The 18670-nt window shown below is 39.9% G+C and overlaps 1 protein-coding gene across 4 annotated transcripts in view; it reads left to right on the top strand.

The window, feature by feature from the left end:
- Window positions 1–18670, top strand: part of LOC139751534 (apoptosis-inducing factor 3-like) — a 64288-nt gene that overhangs the window by 32464 nt on the left and 13154 nt on the right. For all 4 annotated transcript variants that reach the window (XM_071667048.1, XM_071667050.1, XM_071667047.1 and 1 more), the window contains exons 4-7: window positions 3135–3308; window positions 5519–5685; window positions 9458–9582; window positions 13626–13756. In XM_071667048.1, coding sequence (XP_071523149.1) covers window positions 3135–3308; window positions 5519–5685; window positions 9458–9582; window positions 13626–13756 — 597 coding nt within the window. The remainder of the gene's footprint in view (window positions 1–3134; window positions 3309–5518; window positions 5686–9457; window positions 9583–13625; window positions 13757–18670) is intronic.

Genomic DNA, 18670 nt, shown 5'->3' with positions numbered 1-18670 from the left:
ATATACGAATTAAAATCGTTGATTTGTCATCTGTTGATGAAGTTGTGATACCTGGCATAGGCAGACAGTATGCAGCCAACCCGGTTGTACATAACCCTTAAGTTGATAGAAGCAGCCAGTGAGTACTTCAGTCATGACAGGTCAAGCCAGCTGACAGTTTATAACTTGAATTGAGATTCCCCATGGGCATTCATGTCCAAGGACATGGCCTCTGGTGACAGACCTTGTAAGTAGTTTACAGGGGGCTGGTGCTTCTAAAGCATTATTTTGATTATGTTCTTTGGCCTTTTGGTTCATTATTATTTATTTTGATTTTTGATTATAGTAGTTACAGTTGCCCTCAGCCAGTGGCCTGTATAGGGTAGGCACTAAAAGCTAAGAAGTAGCATTGGAGTTCATCAGTTTTGGAGACTTCTCCCATGGCCACTTGGTTGAGGGAGTTCCTGAATGGGCATCAGAGATGTAGGTAGATAGGTGAATAGATGTGGATTTTATTTATGTGAAAATAAGTTTTTCAACATTAATCTGCATTTGATCATGACATGTATACAGAATAACAAATCCATTCCTATCAGAATTATGTAAGACATCTTAGCTATTCTTTTGTAATACCTAAATGACAGTATTTTACCATTAATGATAAAGTATATTTTAGTAATGCTGAATACTGTACTTATAAAAGTACATTTTATGAAACCGAATATTTATTTGGTTTTGATTTGTATCTACACTTGTATTATCACTTTGTTCACATATCCTTTAATCTGAATTGTTGCATGGTCAGTAATGATTCATATGTAATTTTTATTATTTGATGTTTTTGGTACAAGGGTATGATTTTGTATAGAAGACCATAATGTTTATTCACACCAGTTTGCATAGGATTCTGCTGTTCTGCCAAACACATTTTTCCTTTTTTCTTGAAGAACACCTTATAGTGCCTAACCATTAACAGGCCATTGTCAGAGGACAGCAAAGCCTTCCTCTCTTTATTTCATTTTTACTTTTCTGGTTAGTATTCAGATTTTATTCAGCCTCTTGTACTTTCCTCATGTGAACTGGTTGCATTATTTGCCTGTATAATTCAGGTCATCTTTACACTGTTGAAACTTGTAGTTTAGAAACATCATCACTCATACTTGGTTCTCAGCACCTTGTATATGTAGAAACTATTCTTGTATATTTTTCCTTCCACAGATTGATTTGGTTTTTCAGATGCAGAGTGATTATACAATATTTCCTTTCTTGCTCTCAAAGGGTTGGGCAAGTTTTGCTTAATAGATTCCATTTTCATTATTTACCCATTTGTACTGTAAGGGGAGGGAGTTTTACTCTCACGATGTCCCATCTCTCAAACATTTTCTTTCATGCAACATCTTAGATATATTTTATACTCTTTGAATCCACCATGTCTTCAGTCATTTTATTCCAGGTGGATCAGGTGTTTGCTTTGAAGAATGTATGTGAGAAATACTTAGAAAAGCAAATGGATTTGTATGTAGCATTTATGGATCTGGAGAAGGCATATGATAGAGTTGATAGAGATGCTCTGTGGAAGGTATTAAGAATATATGGTGTGGGAGGCAAGTTGTTAGAAGCAGTGAAAAGTTTTTATCGAGGATGTAAGGCATGTGTACGTGTAGGAAGAGAGGAAAGTGATTGGTTCTCAGTGAATGTAGGTTTGCGGCAGGGGTGTGTGATGTCTCCATGGTTGTTTAATTTGTTTATGGATGGGGTTGTTAGGGAGGTAAATGCAAGAGTTTTGGAAAGAGGGGCAAGTATGAAGTCTGTTGGGGATGAGAGAGCTTGGGAAGTGAGTCAGTTGTTGTTCGCTGATGATACAGCGCTGGTGGCGGATTCATGTGAGAAACTGCAGAAGCTGGTGACGGAGTTTGGTAAAGTGTGTGGAAGAAGAAAGTTAAGAGTAAATGTCAATAAGAGCAAGGTTATTAGGTACAGTAGGGTTGAGGGTCAAGTCAATTGGGAGGTGAGTTTGAATGGTGAGAGGCTGGAGGAAGTGAAGTGTTTTAGATATCTGGGAGTGGATCTGTCAGCGGATGGAACCATGGAAGCGGAAGTGGATCATAGGGTGGGGGAGGGGGCGAAAATTTTGGGAGCCTTGAAAAATGTGTGGAAGTCGAGAACATTATCCCGGAAAGCAAAAATGGGTATGTTTGAAGGAATAGTAGTTCCAACAATGTTGTATGGTTGCGAGGCGTGGGCTATGGATAGAGTTGTGCGTAGGAGGATGGATGTGCTGGAAATGAGATGTTTGAGGACAATGTGTGGTGTGAGGTGGTTTGATCGAGTAAGTAACGTAAGGGTAAGAGAGATGTGTGGAAATAAAAAGAGCGTGGTTGAGAGAGCAGAAGAGGGTGTTTTGAAATGGTTTGGGCACATGGAGAGAATGAGTGAGGAAAGATTGACCAAGAGGATATATGTGTCGGAGGTGGAGGGAACGAGGAGAAGAGGGAGACCAAATTGGAGGTGGAAAGATGGAGTGAAAAGGATTTTGTGTGATCGGGGCCTGAACATGCAGGAGGGTGAAAGGAGGGCAAGGAATAGAGTGAATTGGAGCGATGTGGTATACAGGGGTTGACGTGCTGTCAGTGGATTGAATCAAGGCATGTGAAGCGTCTGGGGTAAACCATGGAAAGCTGTGTAGGTATGTATATTTGCGTGTGTGGACGTGTGTATGTACATGTGTATGGGGGGGGTTGGGCCATTTCTTTCGTCTGTTTCCTTGCGCTACCTCGCAAACGCGGGAGACAGCAACAAAGTATAAAAAAAAAAAAAAAAAAAAAAAAAAAAAAAAAAAAAAAAAAAAAAAAACCTACCTCTTTTATACTTTAAGAAGACTTAACTACATCTTTGTAGCAAGCTTCTTGCTTAATTTCATGCTGTGCCCTCTGATTGTTTTATCACTACGGTGCTTTATTGAAAAAGAGGAAGTGATAGAGAAAGATATTGATAATTGAATCTGAGATGATGATTTTGACTATCACATCAGTAGTAGAAACTGATCAGTTAAACTTTGTACTTGATAGGATTTTATCCTTTACCTTAGTCTTGTGTTTCTCTTAGACTGCATTAGCTTTTGTGAAGCAATAAAAGTAGGACTTTTCTACCCTCAGGTGATATTGAAGACTTCCCTGGCCTTGACAGCATACCAAAGTATGGCATTAAGATTGTAAATGGGGAGGTGAAGGTGAGTGCCAGCAAGGCAATGTTGGCTGCAGACAAACGAACTAAGGTGCTGACAAAACGAGATCCTGATAATCCTTCAAATTTTGTTGTTATTGGTGGAGGTAAGCCTAACAAAGTTTTTAAGTTCTGTGCAAAGAGGTTTTTGCTGTTGTGTTTGTTAGTTGTACCTTCAGGAATTGGATATCTTTTGGCAGTTGCTGGCATCACAGTGTTGCAAAACATAAAAAGATATTGGTGATCATCCTTTATCTCTCTTTGTCAAAGATAATTGTTGAATGATGTAAAAGCCTTCTATAGAAGAGCAGATGTGTGTGTTAGAATGGATGGACAGTTGAGTGAAAGTTCTGGGATACATGTGGGCGTGAGGCAGGGCTGTGTGATGTTACCGTGGCTTTTTGATATATATATATATATATTGTTAGGGAGGTGAATGCAAGAGTTTTGGAAAGAGGGGCAAGTATGAAGTCTGTTGGGGATGAGAGAGCTTGGGAAGTGAGTCAGTTGTTGTTCGCTGATGATACAGTGCTGGTGGCTGATTCATGTGAGAAACTGCAGAAGCTGGTGACTGAGTTTGGTAAAGTGTGTGAAAGAAGAAAGTTAAAAGTAAATGTGAAGGAGAGCAAGGTTATTAGGTACAGTAGGGTTGAGGGTCAAGTCAATTGGGAGATAAGTTTGAATGGAGAAAAACTGGAGGAAGTAAAGTGTTTTAGATATCTGGGAGTGGATTGGGCAGCGGATGGAACCATGGAAGCGGAAGTGGATCATAGGGTGGGGGAGGGGGCGAAAATCCTGGGAGCCTTGAAGAATGTGTGGAAGTCGAGAACATTATCTCGGAAAGCAAAAATGGGTATGTTTGAAGGAATAGTGGTTCCAACAATGTTGTATGGTTGCGAGGCGTGGGCTATGGATAGAGTTGTGCGCAGGAGGATGGATGTGCTGGAAATGAGATGTTTGAGGACAATGTGTGGTGTGAGGTGGTTTGATCGAGTAAGTAACGTAAGGGTAAGAGAGATGTGTGGAAATAAAAAGAGCGTGGTTGAGAGAGCAGAAGAGGGTGTTTTGAAATGGTTTGGGCACATGGAGAGAATGAGTGAGGAAAGATTGACCAAGAGGATATATGTGTCGGAGGTGGAGGGAACGAGGAGAAGTGGGAGACCAAATTGGAGGTGGAAAGATGGAGTGAAAAAGATTTTGTGTGATCGGGGCCTGAACATGCAGGAGGGTGAAAGGAAGGAGGGCAAGGAATAGAGTGAATTGGATCGATGTGGTATACCGGGGTTGACGTGCTGTCAGTGGGTTGAATCAGGGCATGTGAAGCGTCTGGGGTAAACCATGGAAAGCTGTGTAGGTATGTATATTTGCATGTGTGGACGTATGTATATACATGTGTATGGGGGTGGGTTGGGCCATTTCTTTTGTCTGTTTCCTTGCGCTACCTCGCAAACGCGGGAGACAGCGACAAAGCAAAAAAAAATTATATATATATATATGTATATATATATATATATATATATATATATATATATATATATATATATGATGAATTAGACAGCAACATAATGGAGATTTCATGCCAGCTCCTTTTATTAATCTCCTCAAGTTTTCCTTGCAGTAATAGGACAGCCAAACATGACACTGTGGGCTTTTGTTTCCAAGAGATATGTTGATGGAAACATATAGTTTTTTCAGCAAATGAAATCCTCCTAGCATTATCTCAGGTACATCCAACTCTGGAACTGGTTAGTTATTATTTTAGAAGAATATCAAGACAGTCCTTAGATAGCATTTAGCACAGTAAATATGTCCTTAACTAGCAGTTGATAATATGATGTGCCTTATTAATTTTGCATATAATCATCATTAGTAGGAAATACTGACTTTAACAGTAGCAGTTGATGGATTAATCTAGGTGAAGCCTGGTATTTTGGTTGAATGTACATGGAGAAGTTGACTGCAGGAGAGGTGAACAGATGATATAGGATAATTTGTTAAGTCTAGAGATTTTGCATACTGGTATGCCAGAACAAAAATTTTATCTTGTGTTTTGGATTAGACATATATGTGAAGGTGATATAAATTGAGAGTTAGTCGCTTGTCACCAGTCAACTTAACTTGCAAAATAAAACATTTTTTCCTGGGTTTTGCTTAGTAGAAATGTGGTAGCTATTAAATTAGAGTGATATCAGCTTATAATTTTTTTTAAAAGTGATTCAAAAATTGCTCTTCATTCCTATATTCTTCATGTATATTAACATATCATTCTATTTTCCTTTGCTGCTTCTTTATCTGAAGTCATGATTTCATGTTTTAGGAGCAGCAGGTGCCTCTTGTGTTGAGAGACTTAGACAGGAGGGCTTCTCTGGCCGTGTGGTCATGATCACTCAAGAGCCCCACCTCCCATATGATCGACCCAAACTTTCCAAGGCCATGGACCTTACACCTGACAGAATCACACTGCGATCACATCAGTATTATAAGGTGGGAAGTTTCTCCTTGGCAGAGTGCTTTATTATAAATCCCGTCTCATATTAATGCTGAGAATGAGTTTACTTTTGTTGGAAATTTGCATTTACACCTCGTCATGTCCCAGTGATGTTAAGTTTTGCCTTGCCTTTGTTGGTGATTATGTCAGAGGCCAATCATTATTTAAAGGATATGCATTTTGAACAGTAATTTTGTGCCTCTTGATGGAGTCATAGTCATAAGAGGCCCAGTTAGATCCATTATGGTGCACACGTTAGTACCCCAAGATGAATCCTCTTCCTGAAATAATCAACTTTCAGAACCATTTTGTGCATTTAAAACTCCTTTGAAAAGTAAATTATTTGTCTGATCACGGAAGATAAGAGAGCCAGGTACTCCTAAGTATTGTTGTTTTTGATCTAGTTGGCGTTGATCAGACCAGTGTATAAGTTGCCTTCAACATTGCCTTTTGTTTATATTATCGAAAATTGGATCATTCCCTTTACATTGACAGCCAAGAGCATTAGTGCAAGTGCCTCTTGTTTATACGTAAGTCATAATAGTTCAACCCTTTCAAAGACAAGGGGTTGGTATGTAGAATTCTCATTATACATTGGTATCTGTCCTTAGATTACTTTAATTATCAGTTGATAGGACAGTTCACTGTTATTGTCAGTTGATGATTTATGGTTTCTTTTCCCATTTGAAGTCATAGTTCATGTTTGATTCCATCACTTATCCATGGATGTCACCAGCAATCTTTTGCCGTGACTGGAAAAAAAATATCACTTGCCTCACTCACAAATAAATGGTGTATGTTACTCAATTTCCCACCCTCTTTTCCAGGTGAAACACCAGCCATTGAAAATTTGTGTAATTTTAAGATAAACAGTTTCTTTGGTATAATTGCTCATACTTTGGTGGTGAAAGGATTATTTGTATGAATTTGAGTGTGATACTATTTGTTCATCTTTTTGTGTAAAATTAAGTTTTGTGATGAAAACATGTAAAATTACATAGAAAAATATATTTGTGAAGTATAGTTTTCCCTGGGGATAGGGGAGAAAGAATACTTCCCACGTATTCCCTGCGTGTCGTAGAAGGCGACTAAAAGGGGAGGGAGCGGGGGGCTGGAAATCCTCCCCTCTCGTTTTTTTTAATTTTCCAAAAGAAGGAACAGAGGGGGCCAGGTGAGGGTATTCCAAAAAAGGCCCAGTCCTCTGTTCTTAACGCTACCTCGCTGATGCGGGAAATGGCGAATAGTTTGAAAGAAAGAAAATTTATGTGTATGATATTAATTAATGCTTGTATCCAGCTTACATCCTCAAGTCACTTTGAATAGACAATCACTCCCTTTGAATAAGACGCCAGCCATTCTAGGCATCGCATATGACACTCACCACCACTCCAGTAACATCTCCCTAAAGCAGCGTACAAACTGAATACCCACAGAACAGTAGCTGGCACCAGATTTGAACAATAAAAGGTCCCTTAGCATCTAATACAAACAGATTATGTGCTTCTTTTTAAACTGTACCTCATTTGCCTGGTCTTCCATTCTCACAAAAGCAAGTATAACAGAAGCAAACCACACAAAATAGAATGCTCTGAACAGTCACTGGTTGTCTGGCTATCACAGATACTCAACACTGAGAGTGAAATAAATATCCTCATAATTCAATCTCACTTCAGCGTGTTCAGTACTTAGTTTTGTGCAACAGCACTAAACCCCTTCCACCAAACCCACTCCGTAACAATCCACCAGCTCCTAAGTGGAATTAAAATCCCTGCCCCCATTGTGTGCTCCAGTAACTGATATGTACAGATTCCCTAGCAAACATAACACTGGCAAAGCGCACATATGCTGAAGTGACAAACACTAATCAACAACAACAATAACCCACCTCCCCTTAGTCTTAAACACCACCCCATCAGACATGCATCCATTGGAAACTACACCCCCTGGAAAAACACGTCACATTTTCCCGCATAATCTTTGGACATTTCCTGTCCCTGCATTATTACAAACACTGATTGAGTGCATCCTAGGAACCTTCATGCCCATGATGCAACTACCACCAAGGAAGACACACTACACTTACTGCTCGGTTGCCCTGTACTTTCCTCACATAGACACAAACATAACTTCATTGTACCTTGTGACTTGTGGCCTTGCCCAGTGGTCATTCTGAAAGATGGAACAGAGGTAGTTGCCCAGCAAGGAGTACTCATCTTCCTCAAAAGCCTAGGGAGGGGTGTCTGAATGTGTTTGATCATAGATAGATATTGTATGTTTGAGTAAAGGAACCTGGATGCTCTAGCTATAAGTGAAACAAAGCTCAAGTGTAAGGGGAAGAATGGCTTGGGAATGTCATAAGGGTAAAGTCAGAGATTAGTGTGAGGGAAAGAACTGAGGAAGGGGTACCACTTCTGCTGAAGGAGTTGTGGCAATGTGTGACTGAGTGTAAGAAAGTAAGCCCAAGACTTTTTTAGGTAAAAATGAAAATGGATTGTGAGAGGTTGATAATTATTAGTGCTTATGCACCTGGAATGCAGAGGTCGAGGAAGCAAGGTGAGTGTGTCATTAGTTTTGATATGAAAGATAAGGTATTAGTGATTTGATTGAAAGTTGGTTATGTGGCTGTTGAGGGCATAGTTAGTGGACATAGGGTATTCAGTGATATGAATGGAACTGGTGAAATGTTTGCTAATAAGGTTTTGTGATGTGTATCTTATGCATTTATCCTTATTTCCTTTACCTGTATTTGCTTAGCTGTCATTGCTTTTGATCAGTCATGTATTGCATATCCCTCTCCGTCATGGAGTTAAAGATTATTATGCATATCCATTCATCTGCTGTGTAACATCTCCACTGTTTCACTCTGAGTGTATCTCTCACGACCGGAATTTTTTTATTGTTCTTTTTTTATCATGTTTTGTAATGGCCTGTAGACCATTGCATTTATTCTGCTGCTCTTAAATCCTGTATTACATATCTGTACCCCATCTCTTGTTTTTAAGCTGGTCAGACTGATCAAATACATATAATCTCATGCTTACCCAGTGATTACTGCTCTCACGTTCATTCTTCTATTCCATGTCAAAAAAATCTTATACGAAATGGCTTATCATAGCCTTTACCTGTTTATTTCTGTTCTATCTATGTCTCTGATGACCATGGCAATAGAGTCTCCATAAGTAAAAGAACTCCAGTGCCACTTATCCATAGGTGCCTCATGCTTCCCCTGGAATAGTAGTTTGTAAAACCAAAAAAATCCTCTAATGATTATAAAGATATTCAATTTTTAACGCTTTTTATTTATCAAAAAAAGTTATCCTTTTGTTTTCTGCTCCTTACTTAAGCATTTTTAATGTTTTACCATTGGTGTCTTGGAACATCTTTCTTGCATCTTTATTCCATCAGATTCATCGGCTTTCCTCTCTCCATCATAAGACAGACATATGTATGATTTCAGTGTGAGTCCGACTCACATTGTACTGTCTGTACTTAATATTACATTTATTTTTACAGACTGTCTAGAATAACTAGTGTCATAACCTTAGTCATTTTCTGTGCTGCATTTGATCAATATTGGCATTCCTGAACACTCAACTAACCCTATGTCCATTCTTGTATGTTAGTTTGAGCTTTTTTGTTCACTTTTTTAAAGACCTTGAGAATACTCATCATGGATCAGTAAACACTTGCAGATGAGATTCCTTTTTTCTCTTGTGATTTTGATGATGAACAGTTTTAAGCTCATAGATTTCCTTTCTTGAATTTCAGAGTGGTGATATTGAGGTGCTACTTGGAGTATCAGCTGAGGGGGTAAACACTGAGGAAAAAGTGGTCAGTATTAGCAGTGGGGAGAAGGTGCCATATGAGAAACTCTTCATTGCCACTGGAGGAAAGTGAGTCATAGTGTTTTTATATAATTTAGATCTTTAGAGTTTTGGAAAGAGGGGCAAGGATGAAGTCTGTTGGGGATGAGAGAGCTTGGGAAGTGAGTCAGTTGTTGTTCGCTGATGATACAGCGCTGGTGGCTGATTCATGTGAGAAACTGCAGAAGCTGGTGACTGAGTTTGGTAAAGTGTGTGAAAGAAGAAAGTTAAGAGTAAATGTGAATAAGAGCAAGGTTATTAGGTACAGTAGGGTTGAGGGTCAAGTCAATTGGGAGGTGAGTTTGAATGGAGAAAAACTGGAGGAAGTGAAGTGTTTTAGATATCTGGGAGTGGATCTGGCAGCGGATGGAAACATGGAAGCGGAAGTGGATCATAGGGTGGGGGAGGGGGCGAAAATTCTGGGAGCCTTGAAGAATGTGTGGAAGTCGAGAACATTATCTCGGAAAGCAAAAATGGGTATGTTTGAAGGAATAGTGGTTCCAACAATGTTGTATGGTTGCGAGGCGTGGACTATGGATAGAGTTGTGCGCAGGAGGATGGATGTGCTGGAAATGAGATGTTTGAGGACAATGTGTGGTGTGAGGTGGTTTGATCGAGTAAGTAACGTAAGGGTAAGAGAGATGTGTGGAAATAAAAAGAGCGTGGTTGAGAGAGCAGAAGAGGGTGTTTTGAAATGGTTTGGTCACATGGAGAGAATGAGTGAGGAAAGATTGACCAAGAGGATATATGTGTCGGAGGTGGAGGGAACGAGAGAAGAGGGAGACCAATTGGAGGTGGAAAGATGGAGTGGAAAAGATTTTGTGTGATCGGGGCCTGAACATGCAGGAGGGTGAAAGGAGGGCAAGGAATAGAGTGAATTGGATCGATGTGGTATACCGGGGTTGCCGTGCTGTCAGTGGATTGAATCAAGGCATGTGAAGCATCTGGGGTAAACCATGGAAAGCTGTGTAGGTATGTATATTTGCGTGTGTGGACGTATGTATATACATGTGTATGGGGGTGGGTTGGGCCATTTCTTTCGTCTGTTTCCTTGCGCTACCTCGCAAATGAGGGAGACAGCGACAAAGCAAAAAAAAAAAAAAAAAAAAAGTTTATTGAATTTTGGTAAGAGGAAAATGTGCATCATCATCATCAAACCTTATCTTGTGTGATAATCATTGATTCCCATGAGGAATGTATTGTAAATTCTTAGAATAGGATAGTTATGTAGAATATATGGAAGCTGATCAGGAGGAAAGTGAGTTGGAATGTGGCCTTTGTTGTCCTTTTCTAGTGCTACCTTGCGCACGGGGGAGGGGGGTGCCATTTTATGTGTGGCGGGGTGGCTACTGGAATGGATGAAGGCAGCAAATATGAATATGTACATGTGTATATGTATGTATATGTCTGTGTATGTATTTGTATATATATACGTTGAAATGTATAGGTGTGTATATGTGCATATGTGGGCTTGTATGTATATGCATGTGTGTGGGTGGGTTGGGCCATTCTTTCGTCTGTTTCCTTCCGCTACCTTGCTAACACGGGGGACAGCAAAAAGTATGATAAAGAGAATCAATAAAAATTTTATTGAATTTTGGTGAGAGGAAAATGTCCATCATCATCAAACCATATCTTGTGTGAAAACCAGTGATTCCTACGAAGAATGCATTTTAGATTCTTAGAATGATATGGTCATGTAGAATGTATGGAGGCTGATAAGCTAGCCACAAAGATGATAATGTTGTTAAAGTTACAAGAGGAAAAGTATTTTATTTTACTTATTATACTTTGTCGCTGTCTCCCGCGTTAGCGAGGTAGCCCAAGGAAACAGACGAAAGAATGGCCCAACCCACCCACATACACATTTATATACATGTGCACACCATGGAAATTATGGATGAAATGAAATGTTGGTATTAATGAGCAAGAGATATTTCAGGTGAAGGTGCCAGGGGAAGCATTTTCTAACTATAGTCTCAGCAGGTCAGTTTAGGATGCAGAGTAAAAAACTAAGAAGCTCTTGTGCTTCTGTTAATTTGGCAATTCCTATTTCACTTCAGTACATTGGATATGGGCTAAGGATGTGTATGAGTGTAAGAGGCTTTATAAATCTGATGCATCCTTTGAAATTTGGTAGTGAGATAATGGTAATAGATGGATAGATGAGACAGACATAGATGAATAGTGATGCAGAACAACACATTGTAAAGGAATGCAAAGGAATTTAAACAGTAACAGACCACTGGGTCCTTTCCAGGCTTTGTGTGATAGTGGACAGTTGTAGAAACTCAGAAATTAGTGTGGTAAGAGTAGAAAGGCATACAAATGTTCAGAGAGAAAAACCTGCAAACTTTTATTGTAACTAAGGAGACATGAATAAAGTTGTTGAATTGAGAGTATAATCAAATCTTGAACATATCTGTAGTACTGCTTTCACTCACACTAACTGGTAGATCATTTTATGTTAACAGTCTTAGTGGGGAAAAAAGTTCTTTGCCTCATTTCCTCTTTAAATTTTGACATCATACAATGGAGTCCATTATCTATCACTGATGTATGTAAGAAAGAGAACCAGTTCCAAGACTCAAAGCTGTGGCACCCCACTTTTTACATGTAACAATTCGTAGGCTTGATCTTTAATCGCTACTCTGTTTATGGCAGATCAACCAATTTCTTAACTACAGAAGGATGTCCCAATCTCTAGCATGTGACATAATGCTTACTATTAATTTTTTATGTGGAATTTTATTAAATGCTTTTTGAAAATCAAAATAGACGATGAGATGCAACTGCTTCCCTTTCATTATCAGTGTTGATTATATTGTAAAAGAAATCAAACCTGTCAGGCATGAGAGATTGTTGAAAACCATGCTGAGAATAATTTAAGTCATGAGCCTCTGAATATTTTATAGTTTTGTTGTGAGTGATGGTTTTCATAAATTTCCCAACTACAGATGTGATGCTGATTTTCTGGGCATTGACTTATCACCTTTTTCAAATTCCTCTGGAATTTTTTAAGTACCAAGTGACTTCCTGAAAAGAGCAGTGAGGGGCTGTGTGGTGTCACTTGTTTCCTGACGACACTGCAGTGATGGCAGACTCATATGAGAAACTGCTGTAGTTAATGTCTGAGTTAGGAAGATTGAGTTAAAGGAAAAAGTTGAGTTAGGGAGATTGTGTGAAAGGAAAAAGTTGAAAGTTATTGTACATAAAAGTTAAGTTGGAAAGTTTATTAAGAGAGTGGGGCAGTTGGGTAGGAATGTGTTTCAGTGGAGGGAGTCTAGATACCTGGGAATGGACTTGGTAGCATATGGAACGGTGGAAGTTGAAGTAAGCCATAGGGTAAGTGAGGTCCTGGATGCACTGAGGAGTTGGTAGAAAGAGATGTCACTGTGAGGGCAGTGATGTTAACATTTGGTGGTACAGCATAATAGTCCCAACAGTGTTGTATGGATGCAAGGATTGGTCCTTAGATACAAAAGTGTAGAAAAATATGGATGTGTTGTAAAAAGAATTATTTGAAGAGGAGGATTGATTGAATAATAAATGATAGGATAAGAGAGAAGGGTGGTAATAAGAAGAGTGTGGGGTAGAGATCTGAAGAGGGTGTGCTGAAATAGATCGGACATACAGAGAGGATGAGTGAGGAGAAACTGATTAAGAGGGTATATGTGTCATAAGTGGAGGAGACAAGAAGGAGACTGAAATAGAAATGTAAGGATGGAGTGAAAGATACTTTGAGTGCTTAGGGCCTGAACTTGCATAGGGGAAGTGGTTAAGGAAAACCATAGAATTGTCTATAGGGTTTGTCTGTAGGGGCTCTGGTTTTGGTGCATTGCACATGGCAGGTAGAGAGATGCTGCTCGGGAATTATCAAATACTTATGAAGAATATATTCACTGGTGCTTGATTATGATAAACGTAGTCACACAGTATGAATGAGGATGGAAATAACTTACACAGGGAGAATAGATTAAAGTTTGTAGCATGCTGTACAAAAGATTCTGTTAACAGACTTTTCATTATCTTGGTTATTTTGCATTCTAATCCTGTATTTGCCACACTTCCAGACCTCGAAGGTTAGGTTGCCCTGGAAATGACCTCCCTGGCGTTTATGTTGTGCGTACACCAGAAGATGCAAATACTGTTGCTGCAGCAGCGATTGGCAAGCATGCTGTTATTGTTGGCACTTCCTTTATAGGTATTTACTGTAGTATTAATAGTATTGTAGTATTTCCTGTGGGGCAGGGTAGCAACAGAATGGATGAAGTCAAGCAAGTATAAATATGTTCATGTGTATATACGTCTGTGTGTGTATATGTTTTTTTTTTTTTTTTTTTTTTTTTTTTATACTTTGTCGCTGTCTCCCGCGTTTGCGAGGTAGCGCAAGGAAACAGACGAAAGAAATGGCCCAACCCCCTCCATACACATGTACATACACACGTCCACACACGCAAATATACATACCTACACAGCTTTCCATGGTTTACCCCAGACGCTTCACATGCCTTGATTCAATCCACTGACAGCACGTCAACCCCTGTATACCACATCGCTCCAATTCACTCTATTCCTTGCCCTCCTTTCACCCTCCTGCATGTTCAGGCCCCGATCACACAAAATCCTTTTCACTCCATCTTTCCACCTCCAATTTGGTCTCCCTCTTCTCCTCGTTCCCTCCACCTCCGACACATATATCCTCTTGGTCAATCTTTCCTCACTCATTCTCTCCATGTGCCCAAACCATTTCAAAACACCCTCTTCTGCTCTCTCAACCACGCTCTTTTTATTTCCACACATCTCTCTTACCCTTACGTTACTTACTCGATCAAACCACCTCACACCACACATTGTCCTCAAACATCTCATTTCCAGCACATCCATCCTCCTGCGCACAACTCTATCCACAGCCCACGCCTCGCAACCATACAACATTGTTGGAACTACTATTCCTTCAAACATACCCATTTTTGCTTTCCGGGATAATGTTCTCGACTTCCACACATTTTTCAAGGCTCCCAAAATTTTCGCCCCCTCCCCCACCCTATGATCCACTTCCGCTTCCATGGTTCCATCCGCTGACAGATCCACTCCCAGATATCTAAAACACTTCACTTCCTCCAGCCTCTCACCATTCAAACTCACCTCCCAATTGACTTGACCCTCAACCCTACTGTACCTAATAACCTTGCTCTTATTGACATTTACTCTTAACTTTCTTCTTCCACACACTTTACCAAACTCCGTCACCAGCTTCTGCAGTTTCTCACATGAATCCGCCACCAGCGCTGTATCATCAGCGAACAACAACTGACTCACTTCCCAAGCTCTCTCATCCCCAACAGACTTCATACTTGCCCCTCTTTCCAAAACTCTTGCATTTACCTCCCTAACAACCCCATCCATAAACAAATTAAACAACCATGGAGACATCACACACCCCTGCCGCAAACCTACATTCACTGAGAACCAATCACTTTCCTCTCTTCCTACACGTACACATGCCTTACATCCTCGATAAAAACTTTTCACTGCTTCTAACAACTTGCCTCCCACACCATATATTCTTAATACCTTCCACAGAGCATCTCTATCAACTCTATCATATGCCTTCTCCAGATCCATAAATGCTACATACAAATCCATTTGCTTTTCTAAGTATTTCTCACATACATTCTTCAAAGCAAACACCTGATCCACACATCCTCTACCACTTCTGAAACCACACTGCTCTTCCCCAATCTGATACTCTGTACATGCCTTCACCCTCTCAATCAATACCCTCCCATATAATTTACCAGGAATACTCAACAAACTTATACCTCTGTAATTTGAGCACTCACTCTTATCCCCTTTGCCTTTGTACAATGGCACTATGCAAGCATTCCGCCAATCCTCAGGCACCTCACCATGAGTCATACATACATTAAATAACCTTACCAACCAGTCAACAATACAGTCACCCCCTTTTTTAATAAATTCCACTGCAATACCATCCAAACCTGCTGCCTTGCCGGCTTTCATCTTCCGCAAAGCTTTTACTACCTCTTCTCTGTTTACCAAATCATTTTCCCTAACCCTCTCACTTTGCACACCACCTCGACCCAAACACCCTATATCTGCCACTCTGTCATCAGACACATTCAACAAACCTTCAAAATACTCATTCCATCTCCTTCTCACATCACCACTACTTGTTATCACCTCCCCATTTACGCCCTTTACTGAAGTTCCCATTTGCTCCCTTGTCTTACGCACCCTATTTACCTCCTTCCAGAACATCTTTTTATTCTCCCTAAAATTTACTGATAGTCTCTCACCCCAACTCTCATTTGCCCTTTTTTTCACCTCTTGCACCTTTCTCTTGACCTCCTGTATATGTATATGTAAGTATATGAGCGTATATGGGCATATATATATATGTCACCAGCGCTGTATCATACAGCGCTGGTGGCTGATTCATGTGAGAAACTGCAGAAGCTGGTGACTGAGTTTGGTAAAGTGTGTGGAAGAAGAAAGTTGAGAGTAAATGTGAATAAGAGCAAGGTTATTAGGTACAGTAGGGGTGAGGGTCAAGTCAATTGGGAGGTGAGTTTGAATGGAGAAAAACTGGAGGAAGTGAAGTGTTTTAGATATCTGGGAGTGGACCTGTCAGCGGATGGAACCATGGAAGCGGAAGTGGATCATAGGGTGGGGGAGGGGGCGAAAATTTTGGGAGCCTTGAAAAATGTGTGGAAGTCGAGAACATTATCTCGGAAAGCGAAAATGGGTATGTTTGAGGGAATAGTGGTTCCAACAATGTTGTATGGTTGCGAGGCGTGGGCTATGGATAGAGATGTGCGCAGGAGGATGGATGTGCTGGAAATGAGATGTTTGAGGACAATGTGTGGTGTGAGGTGGTTTGATCGAGTAAGTAACGTAAGGGTAAGAGAGATGTGTGGAAATAAAAAGAGCGTGGTTGAGAGAGCAGAAGAGGGTGTTTTGAAATGGTTTGGGCACATGGAGAGAATGAGTGAGGAGAGATTGACCAAGAGGATATATGTGTCGGAGGTGGAGGGAACGAGGAGAAGAGGGAGACCAAATTGGAGGTGGAAAGATGGAGTGAAAAAGATTTTGTGTGATCGGGGCCTGAACATGCAGGAGGGTGAAAGGAGGGCAAGGAATAGAGTGAATTGGAGTCATGTGGTATACAGGGGTTGACGTGCTGTCAGTGGATTGAATCAAGGCATGTGAAGCGTCTGGGGTAAACCATGGAAAGCTGTGTAGGTATGTATATTTGCGTGTGTGGACGTGTGTATGTACATGTGTATGGGGGGGGGGGGCCATTTCTTTCGTCTGTTTCCTTGCGCTACCTCGCAAACGCGGGAGACAGCGACAAAGTATAAAAAAAAAAAAAAAAAAAAAAAAAATATATATGTGTGTGGATGGGCTATTCTTCATCTGTTTCCTGGTGCTACCTCGCTGATGTAGGAAACAGTGATTATGTATAATAAAAGAAAAAGCAATTAATAGCCATGTGAGATAGGTTTGAAAAAACAATAGAATTACAGTACAAGCTAAATGGTTGATAGTTACATATAGCTTAAAGGCATCAACATATAAAACTACCATTATAATGTTTTCATATTAGTCTGAAAGAATCCAATTTAGAATTTGATTTAAGAGGAGAAAATATGCACCTACAGTGACAGTCAGTATGGGTTAGATAAATAACCAGTGCATTTTTTTGATAGATTTGTAATTTCATTTAGCCCAGATTTGTAATATTTGTTATGACCAGCATGCCTTGTTTGTCATCTTTATCACTCCTAGATTCTTGTAAAGCTTTAGAATTGTTTGGATTACTAAATTGAAAAGATTTTTCATCATGATTTGAATATGATTTTTTTTTTTTTGCAATAGTCAAGTTACTATTGTTTCATTGTATCAGAGTTCTTGATATCCCAGACTAAGTAAAAGCCCAGAAATCAACGAAATGATTGCCTTTCCATCTCAAAACGAAACTTCCTCATGTTCAGCAACCACAGTTTATTTTGTTAAGTTTCTCTAACTGAGAAATGATGGCATCATGGCTTTTACACATGGCTGCTTCATTTGGAACATGATACAGGCCTCTGAGAATTCATAAGTTGAAAGAAGTGCCTTGTCATTTTGGTTATAGAAGAATGTATAGATTTTTCCTGTGGCTTTGTTCTTCATTTATATTTAAATTTTTGTAATCTTCATCCCATGGATTGGCTATGCAGACAAGTGAAGCATTTAGCTAGGATCAGCTAATTTATCCTGATGTAGGTGAACCAGGTGAAGATCAGCTATATCCAGTTACCACTTGAGGGATATGCTGAAGTGTGAAAATTTGAACCACAACATGTAGTTTACACTGGGCCAGCAGTTTCTTGGCACTTCTGAACATTGAATATAATATACTGGGAATAGATTAGTGTTTTACTTCATTATGTATGGGCTACAAATCAAGATCTTTGTAAAACCTTATCAGTATCCATTGATCCCTCTGCTTTTGTGGCTGCATAGTTATATGTAAGTGGCCTGTGTTTGGTGTTGATATGAACCTCCCTAGTAGGTCTTGGCTGATATCAGTTGTTTCATAAATAATCAGTTCATTGTATTGGGAAGAATTGTACTGATCTTTTCCCAGAAACTGTAGCTGTCCTTCGTACCACTGGCTAAAACTATCTTATGAGAATGACAGGACTTTTTTATATCATTGTTAGAAGCAGTGAAAAGTTTTTATCAAGGATGTAGGGCATGTGTACGTGTAGGGAGAGAGGAAAGTGATCGGTTCTCAGTGAATGTAGGTTTGCAGCAGGGGTGCATCATGTCTCCATGGTTGTTTTAATATGTTTATGGATGGGGTTGTTAGGGAGGTGAATGCAAGAGTTTTGGAAAGAGGGGCAAGTATGCAGTCTGTTGTGGATGAGAGAGCTTGGGAAGTGAGTCAATTGTTGTTTGCTGATGATACAGGGCTGGTGGCTGATTCAGGTGAGAAACTGCAGAAGCTGGTGACTGAGTTTGGTAAAGTGTGTGAAAGAAGAAAGTTAAGAGTAAATGTGAATAAGAGCAAGGTTATTAGGTACAGTAGGGTTGAGGGACAAGT

This window comes from Panulirus ornatus, chromosome 11, assembly GCF_036320965.1.
Source record: "Panulirus ornatus isolate Po-2019 chromosome 11, ASM3632096v1, whole genome shotgun sequence".
Taxonomy (NCBI): Eukaryota; Metazoa; Arthropoda; class Malacostraca; order Decapoda; family Palinuridae; genus Panulirus; species Panulirus ornatus.
Note: the sequence above shows the minus strand (reverse complement) of the source record. Positions and strands in the feature narration are given on the sequence as shown.